Genomic DNA, 14509 nt, shown 5'->3' with positions numbered 1-14509 from the left:
GGAAGTCTAGATGAAGTGGAGTGGGGGGAAGTTTTCAGAAATATTAATCGATCCTCAGTAAACATGAACCATAAAATTCCAATGTAGTAAAGAAAGACAGACAGGCGGAACTCACCAGGCAGGTGTATTTAATGCAGTCTCTTAGACAGGATACAGGTCACAGACGGGGGAGTTGCGGTGGAGGACGGGGCTTAGCCGGAAGGTACCGGCTAGAGGAAGTGTGCGAGCCGCACGAAACAACTTGTTCCGATTAAGCCCCGTCCTCCACCACAACTCCCCCTTCTGTGACCTGTATCCTGTCTAAGAGACTGCATTAAATACACCTGCCTGGTGAGTGCCGCCTGTGTATCTTTCATTACTACATTGGAATCGCATGCTTGTGCTGGGCTGAGCACCTCCATTGCAGGCTTCTGTGAGTCAGTATCTGTGCTTCACGCTTAATCTCGTATGTGCCGGCTTCCTTCTCCTCTACTGTGATGAACCATAAAATATCACTGATAAAAATTGCGCATAGATTGTCATATACACCTAAATTCCTATACAATATTGGTAAAAGAGATAAATCTAACTGTCCCAAGTGCCAAGTAGGTGAAGCAGACCTAGGCCATATGTCATGGGGATGTCCTAAGATTAGTAACTTTTGGGTTACAATTTATAAAAATGTAAAGTTAAAATACCTTTTGAAATTAAGACAGCATTTCTGGGTTTAGGCCTGTGGAGTGGGGTCAGGAATAATGTTACTTTAAAGATTTTTGGATTAGCGAAGATTCTGATACTTAGGAAGTGGTTTGCGTCAGAGAGTCCATCTAAGAAGGAATGGGTCAATGAAGTAGAGCAAATAAAAACATTTGAACTATATATTATAAAGGAAAGAAAGCACTCCCTAGAGTTGAGAGTGAATGGAGTATCTGGGGGCAGGGAACCTAGCTGGCTCGGGGTATGGGTGGGAGGGGAGTTTTATGTCATGTTGGTTGAACTGTAACTACTGTAAGTATGGATTTGTAAAAAAAAAAGAAAAAGAAAAAAAGATATCACTAATAGAATATTAAATACAATAGGTCCAAGTACAGATCCCTGAGGCACCTCACTGGTAACAAGACCTTGCTCTATATATACTTCGTTGACTACAACCCTCTTTCTGTCCCGTAGCCACTGGCTAATCCATTCAACATTATGGGAGTCCAAGCTCACTGATGTCTTCTATGTGGGGACAGTCAAAGATTTTTAAGTGGAATATCTTTGAAAGAACCAGGACTCTTCCTAGAGCTGACCACCATATATTATAATACAGTCGTATCGCTACATAATACAGTTCTGCGTTTACTAACAGCATTATTCAACAGCACTAAAAAAGAGACAAATAATCCTTCCACACCATGACCACATATACTGTATCTGTTACGCCTAGCGCTCCGGGTCCCCGCTCCTCCCCGGAGCGCTCACGGCGTCTTTCTCCCTGCAGCGCCCCGGTCAGTCCCGCTGACCGGGAGCGCTGCACTGTCATGGCCGTCGGGGATGCGATTCGCACAGCGGGACGCGCCCGCTCGCGAATCGCATCCCAGGTCACTTACCCGTCCCGGTCCCCTGCTGTCATGTGCTGGCGCGCGCGGCTCCGCTCTCTAGGGCGCGCGCGCGCCAGCTCTCTGAGACTTAAAGGGCCAGTGCACCAATGATTGGTGCCTGGCCCAATTAGCTTAATTGGCTTCCACCTGCTCCCTGGCTATATCTGATCTCCTCCCATGCACTCCCTTGCCAGATCTTGTTGCCTTGTGCCAGTGAAAGCGTTTAGTGTGTCCAAAGCCTGTGTACCTGAACTTCTGCTATCCATCCTGACTACGAACCTTGCCGCCTGCCCCCGACCTTCTGCTACGTCTGACCTTGCCTCTGCCTAGTCCTTCTGTCCCACGCCTTCTCAGCAGTCAGTGAGGTTGAGCCGTTGCTAGTGGATACGACCTGGTTGCTACTGCCGCAGCAAGACCATCCCGCTTTGCGGCGGGCTCTGGTGAAAACCAGTAGCCTCTTAGAACCGGTCCACTAGCACGGTCCACGCCAATCCCTCGCTGACACAGCGGATCCACAACCCGTAGCCGAATCGTGACAGTAGATCCGGCCATGGATCCCGCTGAGGTGCCGCTGCCAAGTCTCGCTGATCTTCCCACGGTGGTCGCTCAGCAATCGCAGCAGATTGCCCAACAAGGACAGCAGCTGTCGCAGTTGACCGCCATGTTACAGCAACTTCTGCCTCTGCTACAGCAGCAACCATCTCCTCCGCCAGCTCCTGCACCTCCTCCGCAGCGAGTGGCCGCTCCTAACCTACGCTTGTCCCTGCCGGACAAATTTGATGGGGACTCTAAACTCTGCCGTGGATTTTTGTCTCAGTGTTCCCTGCATATGGAGATGTTGTCGGACTTGTTTCCTACAGAACGGTCTAAGGTGGCGTTCGTAGTAAGCCTTCTTTCAGGAAAGGCCTTGTCTTGGGCCACACCGCTCTGGGACCACAATGATCCTGCCACAGCCACAGTCCAGTCCTTCTTCGCTGAAGTCCGGAGTGTCTTCGAGGAGCCAGCCCGAGCTTCTTCTGCCGAGACTGCCCTGTTGAACCTGGTCCAGGGTAATTCTTCAGTGGGCGAGTACGCCATCCAATTCCGTACTCTTGCTTCCGAGTTATCATGGAATAACGAGGCTCTCTGCGCGACCTTTAAAAAAGGCCTATCCAGTCGCATCAAGGATGTGCTGGCCGCACGAGAGATTCCTGCCAACCTCCAAGAACTCATCCATTTGGCTACCCGCATTGACATGCGTTTTTCTGAGCGACACCAAGAGCTCCGCCAGGAAAAAGACTTAGATCTCTGGGCACCTCTCCCACAGCATCCTTTGCAGTCTACGCCTGGGCCTCCCGCCGAGGAGGCCATGCAAGTGGATCGGTCTCGCCTGACCCAGGAAGAGAGGAATCGCCGTAGAGAAGAAAATCTCTGTCTGTACTGTGCCAGTTCCGAGCATTTCTTGGTGGATTGCCCTATCCGTCCTCCACGTCTGGGAAACGCACGCACGCACCCAGCTCACGTGGGTGTGGCGTCTCTTGGTTCTAAGTCTGCTTCTCCACGTCTCACGGTGCCCGTGCGGATTTCTCCTTCAGCCAACTCCTCCCTCTCAGCCGTGGCCTGCTTGGACTCTGGTGCCTCTGGAAATTTTATATTGGAGTCCTTTGTGAATAAATTCAGCATCCCGGTGACCCGTCTCGTCAAGCCGCTCTACATTTCCGCGGTCAACGGAGCCAGATTGGACTGCACCGTGCGTTACCGCACAGAACCCCTCCTGATGTCTATTGGACCCCACCTCGAGAGGATTGAGCTCTTCGTTCTCCCCGGCTGTACCTCTGAGGTCCTCCTCGGTCTGCCATGGCTCCGGCTTCATTCCCCCACCCTTGATTGGACCACCGGGGAGATCAGGAACTGGGACTCTGCCTGCCACAGGAAGTGCCTCTCCCCCCCTCCCAGTCCCGTCAGGCAAGCCTCTGTGCCTCCTCATGGCTCCCGTCCTTGTGTCTCCCTGCCCCATGCCAAGCTTCACCCTCTGCCCTCCCTCCCCATTCCTACTCCTGCTGTACTGCCTGCCGTTGAGGAAACCCTCCATTCTTTCCCGGTGTCCTCATCCCAGGGGAGGCAGTCACCGGACAAAAAAAAGGGGAGACCTAAGGGGGGGGTACTGTTACGCCTAGCGCTCCGGGTCCCCGCTCCTCCCCGGAGCGCTCACGGCGTCTTTCTCCCTGCAGCGCCCCGGTCAGTCCCGCTGACCGGGAGCGCTGCACTGTCATGGCCGTCGGGAATGCGATTCGCACAGCGGGACGCGCCCGCTCGCGAATCGCATCCCAGGTCACTTACCCGTCCCGGTCCCCTGCTGTCATGTGCTGGCGCGCGCGGCTCCGCTCTCTAGGGCGCGCGCGCGCCAGCTCTCTGAGACTTAAAGAGCCAGTGCACCAATGATTGGTGCCTGGCCCAATTAGCTTAATTGGCTTCCACCTGCTCCCTGGCTATATCTGATCTCCTCCCATGCACTCCCTTGCCGGATCTTGTTGCCTTGTGCCAGTGAAAGCGTTTAGTGTGTCCAAAGCCTGTGTACCTGAACTTCTGCTATCCATCCTGACTACGAACCTTGCCGCCTGCCCCCGACCTTCTGCTACGTCTGACCTTGCCTCTGCCTAGTCCTTCTGTCCCACGCCTTCTCAGCAGTCAGTGAGGTTGAGCCGTTGCTAGTGGATACGACCTGGTTGCTACTGCCGCAGCAAGACCATCCCGCTTTGCGGCGGGCTCTGGTGAAAACCAGTAGCCTCTTAGAACCGGTCCACTAGCACGGTCCACGCCAATCCCTCGCTGACACAGCGGATCCACAACCCGTAGCCGAATCGTGACAGTATCTAACACAAAGACCAACATTACTTTTTTTACTCTATACAGTGCCCATATAGCAGTACATATTAGTAAGATATATGAGCTCTGTAGCCTGTAAGTGATTACAGTGAAATTTTATCCAGTGACTCACAGGTGACATCTTTTATGATTGCAGTTGCTCTCTTTCCTTTTTTATTTCTATCTGGCTCCATGATGACTTTTTCCAACTGCGACTTGTGTATGGTGCTCCCATTAGTGTACAATACAATAATAAAGTCCTCACTAATAATGCCCCCCCCCACTTACTAATAGGCCACAACTGTGATTCCATTCACAAATAATGCTTACTGTGCCCTCACATAGTAATAGTGTTCCCTTTGCTCCCATATAGTCATAGTGCCCCTATATAGTAATAATGCCACACGTGCCCCCTTATAGTAATAGTGCCTCCTGTCCCCCCATATAGTTATTATATCCATCAGTGCCCCAATGTAGTAACAGTGTAAACAGATGCAGTTGAGAAGGTGGTTGCCCAGAGGTCCGGAGCACCTGGCCATAAATCTGGGGCTTGTGACGTCCCTGGCCAAAGGTTTACCTTCCAACAAGACTAAGCACACAGCCAAGATAACACAGACGTGGCTTAGGTTCAACTCCGTGAATGTCCTTGTCTAGCCCAGCCAGAGCCCTGACTTGAACATCTCTGGAGAGACCTGAAAATGGTTGCCCACCAATAGTCCCCACCCAAACTGATACAGCTTGACATGATCTGCAGAGAAAAACTGCAGAAAATCCCCAAATTCAGGTATGCAAACCTTGTGGCATCCAAGAAGACTGGAGGCTATAATTGCTGCCAAAGGTGCTTCAACTAAGTACTGAGGAAAGGGTCTTAATACTGAGTCAACTTACTGTCAGTGCAATCATTTTAAATGTTCCTTTTTAATAAACTAACAAAGATTTCTAACATTCTGTTTTCACTTTGTGATTATGGAATGCTGATTGTAGATTGATGGGAGAAAACTTAGTACAAGGCCATAAATTGTAAAATAAAATGAAAGACTGTGAAGACTGTGCAAATGCATTCATTTTTATATAGAATTACTACATATTTTTCAAGTTGCTCAAAAGCATTTTTTTCACTAATCTACATAAAAAAGATGACAATATCTTATTGATACTAAATTGTTAGTATTGTTAGTTTGTGTACCTTACTGACTAGATTGATTAATGCATGTGCGTGTACTTTCTAGGTAAACTTCCTTGTTTGAAAAATGTAAATACTTTTCCTTGTGCCATATTAGAAATGCTTCCTTTTACTTAGAGTTCATGAGGTATAGGAGGGGTTTCACACACCTGCTATTAGATGTATTTTTGGCTACAGTTTGTGAAACCAAAGATAGGACTGGTAAAATGATTTTTTTCCCCTATATACTACTTTTAAGAGCCACTCCTGGCAATAACGTGCCATGTGTGGATCTCCTTAAAAGTAATGTGCCATCTAGATTTTTTTTTACTGATTAGAGACAGCTACTTAAAACATGTTCTTTTTTTCATATCCGATTTTATTTTCTGCTTGTTTTTCTTTCTTTCTTTTTTTTTATTTTTTATGAAGGCTGCCTTGTCTGAGCTGTTTTTAACATTTAGTGATACGTTTTAAGGCTGGACTCACGGACATAGAGAACAATAAACTGAAGCTGTCCCATTCAGATCAATTTTGACCTTTTCAGGAAGGGGAAGACTGTTCTGAGCAAAAGCTATTGTGTGTACTATCTTACTGGTGTCATCTCTCATTGTACTCCTTGTCTGTTCTGTGAAAAAAGGGCACTACTAGAAGATCATCTGTACGGGGCAGGAAGTCTGAGTCTTCTTTTAAGCCTAGTGGCCAGAACAAAAACGGCAAGATTTCAGGATTATTAGAAAATACAGATAGAAAATGGAAAATTAGAAAAAAAAACTTCAGCAAAAATCCCAAGAAAATATGTCTACGTAGACAAAAAATACATTAAGATGCAAGACAAAAAAATGGAAGAGAAGATAGGTGGCAAGAGCTGTCATTGAATTTACTGATTTTAATAGGAAAGATTAATAAGGATTCACTTACCTAAAAGTGTTGCGAAATCAGGCACAACACTGTTAATGGTGTTTCAGACTATTATTCACTCTAATTGAACCTTGTGGCTACCGGAATCTGTAACCAGTCATCTATGATTGCAGTAGTTGTACTGTATCAATGGATGGTGAGGGTCCTCTGGGGTTCCCCCAGATCTCTATAGGTTTTTTTCCAACTTAAAAAATGCATATGTTATGCGTTTGCATTTGTGTGCCTTTTTTCTATAAAAATTCTTGCATAAAAAAGCATATGGTGGTAAATAATTTTGCGTCAAGGAGTTAAACGTTAATTGACTACACCCAAACACACACATACACTATTTTGGGGAAAAAAAAATTACAAAAAGCATCATGGAGGGGAAAAACATGCATTTTGTTGGATTTTTAGAGCAAAAATTATCAGAGATCATGAAATAATAAATGTGAATGAAGCCTTAGGGAAGGTTTTACAGAAGGCATTTTTGGCCCAGTCCTTAGCTGAAAGTCAACATAGTATTATAAAACACTGACATACATTTCTCATTTTTGTGTTTAGGGGCAATTTAGAACAAATCTCTACAAAAACACAATTTAGGTCTGTAGACATGAATAACTTTCCTAGCTTCTCCAGCTGTCATTACCCCAAGTCGATGTACAACAGTCCTTATGGTGTAATATCAGAGGGTGTAAAAGAACTGCCCTGATAAAATATTAAACAGATTTAGTAAGAAAGGCTACTCTGAAATGATTTTAAACACAGCGGGTCTTAATAAAACCCAATTTTTAAAATAAAAAGATCTGTTCAAAAGCCACCTACTGGTAAGGATAAGAACACAAACATAACTATAGTTTTTCTGCCCATAAAATTAAATACATGCTTGGTAAACATTGTTCAAAACTTATGGAGAGTCCTACCATCAAAACCTTTAGTCACCTTCCACCATACCTGGACTCTTATATATTTGTAAATTACTTCTATTAAAAATATTAATCCTTCCCGTACTTATTAGCTGCTGAATACTACAGAGGAAATTCTTTTCTTTTTGGAATGCTCTCTGATGACATCACGACCACAGTTCTCTCTGCTGACGTTATTATAATAATAATAACGCTTTATTTATTGTTGTCCTTAGTGGGATTTGAACCCAATTCCCCAGCACTGCTGTTACGCCGAGCGCTCTGGGTCCCTGCTCCTCCCCGGAGCGCTCACGGCGTCTCTCTCCCTGCAGCGCCCCGGTCGGTCCCGCTGACCGGGAGCGCTGCACTGATATGGCCGTCGGGGATGCGATTCGCACAGCGGGACGCGCCCGCTCGCGAATCGCATCCCAAGTCACTTACCCGTCCCGGTCCCCTGCTGTCATGTGCTGGCGCGCGCGGCTCCGCTCTCTAGGGCGCGCGCGCGCCAGCTCTCTGAGACTTAAAGGGCCAGTGCACCAATGATTGGTGCCTGGCCCAATTAGCTTAATTGGCTTCCACCTGCTCCCTGGCTATATCACATCACTTCCCCTGCACTCCCTTGCCGGATCTTGTTGCCTTGTGCCAGTGAAAGCGTTTAGTGTTGTCCAAAGCCTGTGTTACCTGAACTCCTGCTATCCATCTTGACTACGAACCTTGCCGCCTGCCCCGACCTTCTGCTACGTCTGACCTTGCCTCTGCCTAGTCCTTCTGTCCCACGCCTTCTCAGCAGTCAGCGAGGTTGAGCCGTTGCTAGTGGATACGACCTGGTTGCTACTGCCGCAGCAAGACCATCCCGCTTTGCGGCGGGCTCTGGTGAACACCAGTAGCCTCTTAGAACCGGTCCACCAGCACGGTCCACGCCAATCCCTCGCTGACACAGAGGATCCACTACCTGTAAGCCGAATTGTGACAGTAGATCCGGCCATGGATCCCGCTGAGGTGCCGCTGCCAAGTCTCGCTGACCTTACCACGGTGGTCGCTCAGCAATCGCAGCAAATTGCCCAACAAGGACAGCAGCTGTCGCAGTTGACCGCCACGTTACAGCAACTTCTGCCTCTGCTACAGCAGCAACCATCTCCTCCGCCAGCTCCTGCACCTCCTCCGCAGCGAGTGGCCGCTCCTAGCCTCCGCTTGTCCCTGCCGGACAAATTTGATGGGGACTCTAGGCTCTGCCGTGGATTTCTGTCTCAATGTTCCCTGCATATGGAGATGTTGTCGGACTTGTTTCCTACAGAACGGTCTAAGGTGGCGTTCGTAGTGAGCCTTCTTTCAGGAAAGGCCTTGTCTTGGGCCACACCGCTCTGGGACCGCAATGATCCTGCCACAGCCACAGTCCAGTCCTTCTTCGCTGAAGTCCGTAGTGTCTTCGAGGAACCAGCCCGAGCTTCTTCTGCCGAGACTGCCCTGCTGAACCTGGTCCAGGGTAATTCTTCAGTGGGCGAGTACGCCATCCAATTTCGTACTCTTGCTTCCGAATTATCATGGAATAACGAGGCTCTCTGCGCGACCTTTAAAAAAGGCCTATCCAGTAGCATCAAGGATGTGCTGGCCGCACGAGAGATTCCTGCCAACCTGCAAGAACTTATCCATTTGGCCACCCGCATTGACATGCGTTTTTCTGAGAGACATCAGGAGCTCCGCCAGGAAAAAGACTTAGATCTCTGGGCACCTCTCCCACAGCATCCTTTGCAATCTACGCCTGGGCCTCCCGCCGAGGAGGCCATGCAAGTGGATCGGTCTCGCCTGACCCAGGAAGAGAGGAATCGCCGTAGGGAAGAAAATCTTTGTCTGTACTGTGCCAGTACCGAGCATTTCTTGGTGGATTGCCCTATTCGTCCTCCACGTCTGGGAAACGCACGCACGCACCCAGCTCACGTGGGTGTGGCGTCTCTTGGTTCAAAGTCTGCTTCTCCACGTCTCACGGTGCCCGTGCGGATTTCTCCTTCAGCCAATTCCTCCCTCTCAGCCGTGGCCTGCTTGGACTCTGGTGCCTCTGGGAATTTCATTTTGGAGTCTTTGGTGAATAAGTTCTGCATCCCGGTGACTCGTCTCGTCAAGCCGCTCTACATTTCCGCGATCAACGGAGTTAGATTGGATTGCACCGTGCGTTCCGGCACAAAACCCCTCTTAATGTGCTTTGGACCCCACCACGAAAGGATTTAATTTTTCGTCCTCCCCAACTGCACCGCTGAGGTCCTCCTCGGTCTGCCATGGCTCCAGCTTCATTCTCCCACCCTTGACTGGACCACCGGGGAGATCAAGAACTGGGACTCTGCTTGCCACAAGAAATGCCTCTCCCCCCCTCCCAGTCCCGTCAGGCAAGCCTCAGTGCCTCCTCATGGCCCCCGTCCTGGTGTCACCCTGCCCCATGCCAAGCTTCACCCTCTGCCCTCCCTCCCCATTCCCACTCCTGCTGTACTGCCTGCCATTGAGGAAACCCTCCATTCTTTCCCGGTGTCCTCGTCCCAGGTAAAGCAGTTGTCGGACAAAAAAAGGGGGAGACCTAAGGGGGGGGTACTGTTACGCCGAGCGCTCCGGGTCCCTGCTCCTCCCCGGAGCGCTCACGGCGTCTCTCTCCCTGCAGCGCCCCGGTCGGTCCCGCTGACCGGGAGCGCTGCACTGATATGGCCGTCGGGGATGCGATTCGCACAGCGGGACGCGCCCGCTCGCGAATCGCATCCCAAGTCACTTACCCGTCCCGGTCCCCTGCTGTCATGTGCTGGCGCGCGCGGCTCCGCTCTCTAGGGTGCGCGCGCGCCAGCTCTCTGAGACTTAAAGGGCCAGTGCACCAATGATTGGTGCCTGGCCCAATTAGCTTAATTGGCTTCCACCTGCTCCCTGGCTATATCACATCACTTCCCCTGCACTCCCTTGCCGGATCTTGTTGCCTTGTGCCAGTGAAAGCGTTTAGTGTTGTTCAAAGCCTGTGTTACCTGAACTCCTGCTATCCATCTTGACTACGAACCTTGCCGCCTGCCCCGACCTTCTGCTACGTCTGACCTTGCCTCTGCCTAGTCCTTCTGTCCCACGCCTTCTCAGCAGTCAGCGAGGTTGAGCCGTTGCTAGTGGATACGACCTGGTTGCTACTGCCGCAGCAAGACCATCCCGCTTTGCGGCGGGCTCTGGTGAACACCAGTAGCCTCTTAGAACCGGTCCACCAGCACGGTCCACGCCAATCCCTCGCTGACACAGAGGATCCACTACCTGTAAGCCGAATCGTGACAACTGCAAGGCAGCAGTGCTAACCACTGAGCCTCCATGCTTCCCTTAGCATACATCTGCTATGCATGGTTGCTAAAATGGACAGAGATGTCAGCAGAGAGCACTGTGCTCGTGATGTCATCAGTGTTCCAAAAAGAAAGGAATTTCCTCTGTAGCATTCAGCAGCTAATAAGTACTGGAAGGATTACGATTTTTTAATAGAAGTAATTTACAAATATGTTTAACTTTCTGCCACCAGTTGATTTAAAAGAAAAAAGGTTTTCACCGGAGTACCCCTTTAAGGAGTTTTCTAGCACCTAGAAGACTATGTAGTTATACTACATAGTAAGTTAACATAATATCTCTTTCCATTTGTAGTTTATCCATTCCTAGGAGTGATAGGACTTGTGGTGTGAACATGCAAACACGTCGGCACGTTCAATTGCAGTGTGGCAAGATGTCTCTGTTGTTAGTGGATTGCACCACCCAATGCGGCTTCCTTTTCCTTCCAATCTGCATCTAAAGGGGAAACATTTATGTATAAAAGTTATGCAGACTGCTTATCATGTTATATTGTAAATATACTCCCTTGTGTTTGTAGTATGCATCAAGGGAGCTCACCATTCAAATGGTTCCCTTACATATGAATAAACACCACAATAACATCCACAGTGCTTCAAGTCACATGCTTTTGGAGCATAAGAGCTCCAAAAAAGGATTGTGCTAGTCTTTTAGTCTCTCTTAAATTGCCTACAGAGGCTCATTAACATGAATTGATATTGGATCTTTAAATGGGCACTGTCAGATTCAAAAACTTTGTATATGTTGTACATCTTGGCAAAACATAAGAAAATAATAAGAACATTTTCTTTTCTTTTAATAGAAATTATGGCTTATAAAAAAAAAGACACTCCATTCCATCCAGAACATAATCCTGTCTGGCTGCAGCATCATCTTTGTCCAAGCTGAAGCACAGGCATAGAAGAGGCCAGTAAGTGGGGGTGGGACTAGCGCTCCTCTGTGCTCACTTCTGTCCTATCAAACTGTAGCATGCAAAAAAAGGAAGGAGGGAGTTGCAGATCAGCCTGCAGTTAATGGAGAGACCCAGCACTCAGGGAGGAAGAGGAGTCATGCAGAGTGAAGGACATGCCCCCTCCAGAGCACAGAATGAGAAACCTTGTCACATAAAGAATATATGTACATGATCATGATTAGGTAAAGAGTAATATATAACTTTTTTTGTGAGATATGACAGGTACAATTTAAGTAAAATGTTTTGCGGTTGAGGGTTTAAATTAAATTAATGAGACAACATGTTCATAATGTTTTTTTTTATGGAAACATCATGCTTTTTGTGCATTTTTTATACGATTTATTACTATTATTGTTGTTATTATTATTATCTATATTTTATCTTGCAGTTGTGCATTTTTTTTATTTCTTGTTTGACGTTATTTCTAGTGACGGTACAATTGGAAGTGTGTTGGTATCCAAAGCTTTGTCATATTTGTATCATACCTGAGGAAGGGGCCAGAATAGCCCATAAATGCGCAGTATGTTTTAATATTTATTATCCATTCCATTGTGGTGCAGCAGTTGGCATCAGTTCGTGGCACCACCCAGCTGTCACGCCCCCTCCATAGGCTTACATTGAGGGGGCGGAGCGTGACATCACATGGGGCGGAGCCGTGATATCACTATGCTCCGTCCCCCTGATCGCCAGTAATCAGACACGGAGCAAGCATGCTCTGTTGGCTGATTCTAATGGGATGCGGCGGGACCCCTGTGATCAGGCATTTTATCCCCTATACTTTGGATAGGGGATAAGATGTCTTAACACCGGAGTACCCCTTTAAAAAACAAAAAAATACTGCCACAAAAACTTCAACCAAAAACTGTGTGAAACCCCACTCCTAATTATTTCCTATTCCTGTTAAATCTACTTCTTACTTTATGAAAAACTGCAACAAAAGCTGCAGCATTTTCCCTAAAAACCATGTGTGTCAACCACCAACCACTTACATGTTTGTGCTGTACAAGTCTGTTATACAGTGTTCATAGGATTAAAGGGGTACTCCGGTGGAAAAACTATTTTTTTTTCTTTTTTAATTCAACTGGTGTCAGAAAGTTAAACATATTTGTAAATTGCTTCTATTAAAAAATCTTAATTCTTCCTGTATTTATTAGCTGTTGAATACTATAGAGAAAATTCTTTTCTTTTTGGAATGCTCTCTGATGACATCACGAACACACTGCTCTCTGTTGACGTTATTATAATAATAATAAGTCTTTATTTCTTGTTGTCCTTAGTGGGATTTGAACCCAAGGCCCCAGCACTGGAAGGCAGCAGTGCTAACCACTAAGCCACCATGCTGCCCTTAGCATACAGCTGCTATGCACGGTTGTTAAAATGGACAGAGATGTCAGCAGAGAGCACTATGGTCGTGATGTCATCAGTGTTCCAAAAAGAAAGGAATTTCCTCTGTAGCATTCAGCAGCTAATAAGTACTGGAAGGATTAAGATTTTTTAAAGGGGAGTACCCCTTTAATGAGGCTATACTCATGTGTCTATGATTGAAAAGACATAGACCTATTATATATGCATAAAATAGTGGGTGTAAAAATGTAAATAGTTTTTTTTTTTACTAGCGTCAATACACATTTAAGTGTTCCTCACTATAGACTTTAGAACAATGATCTGTAGAGTAACAATGTCCTCCTATTTTAGGTCCAAGTAATCTTAATGATCCTGTGAATTTCAACTTCCCTGAATCCCACCTGTGTACCTGATTGATATTGTTTGCAAACCGTCCCTCGTCTGTACAAAGCTGTAAATAATAGACCTTATTATTGTGAATATTTTAATAAATTCTTTAAATACAAATGTATTGTTGTAATTTTTTTTATATAAAGCATTCTGCACTGAACCATACATAATACAGTTTGTGCTCATGTTTTTGTTTATTTGGCTGTATATTTTTGCCCTCATATTGTAAGGCAGTGCTTTTCAGAGGGGGGGGGGGGGGTAATGATGTGGCATGGGGGGGGGGTCAAGGGTGGATGAAATGGCATGGGGGTGATAAAGGGAGGGGAGAATTAAATGGTACAGGTAAAGATCAAGGAGGGTGAAATGACACAGTAGGGAACAAGGTTGGAGGTGATGTTGCACAGGGGGGCTCAAGGTGGAAAGGAATTAAGTGGCACAGGGAGGTTCAGGAGGGGGAATTGGGGGGGGGGGTGATGAAGGGGTGATGAAATGGCACAAGGGCTGATGAAGGGGGGAATGAAATGGAACAGGTATCATGTAGTGCATCATAGGATGCACATTGTAATACTTGCACTTGGTGGTACGGCGATGGGTGTGTCACCAAACTTTTAATTTTGAAAAATGGTGCCACCAACATGAAAATTTTTGAAAGCTCTACTGTAAGGCTGTGCCCACGCATCATCTTTTAGGTTCATAAACAGCAAAATCTATAGCCCAAAAAATTACTGTTTTCTGTTGGGACATATTTTGTGAGAAACTCATCCCAAAATATGTTCCAAGTTATGTGCCAAATTAACCCCCAGAGGACAAGCGATGTACATTTACATTACTGTGCCATGGTACTTAATGCCCAGCAATGTACATGTGTGCCAAGGCAGGTTTAACATCTATGAAACAAGTGCCGAAGCTGCGCTCACTTTATAGACTGTGGGTCCTTGCTGCTATCAGTAGCCAGGACTCACCACTAATGCTGGACATCAGCGATCAAGCTGATGTCTGCCATTAAAGGGATACTACGGTGTAAAACATTTTTTTTTTATTAACTGGTGCCGGAAAGTTAAACAGATTTGTGAAATACTTCTATTTGAAAATCTTAATTCTTCCCGTACTT

At 47.0% G+C, this 14509-nt stretch overlaps 1 protein-coding gene across 1 annotated transcript in view; it reads left to right on the top strand.

Moving 5' to 3' along the window:
* IL17REL (interleukin 17 receptor E like) overlaps positions 1 to 12714 on the top strand; it is a 111297-nt gene extending 98583 nt beyond the window's left edge. The window contains exon 10 of the mRNA XM_056573736.1: positions 11515 to 12714. Within this exon, the coding sequence (XP_056429711.1) occupies positions 11515 to 11600 (86 nt within the window). The 3' untranslated portion in view covers positions 11601 to 12714. The remainder of the gene's footprint in view (positions 1 to 11514) is intronic.
* Positions 12715 to 14509: the final 1795 nt, after the last annotated feature.

The sequence above is a fragment of the Hyla sarda genome, chromosome 4 (genome assembly GCF_029499605.1).
Source record: "Hyla sarda isolate aHylSar1 chromosome 4, aHylSar1.hap1, whole genome shotgun sequence".
Classification (NCBI taxonomy): domain Eukaryota; kingdom Metazoa; phylum Chordata; class Amphibia; order Anura; family Hylidae; genus Hyla; species Hyla sarda.
The sequence above is the reverse complement of the archived record's forward strand: the minus strand, read 5'-3'. Positions and strand labels throughout refer to the sequence as shown.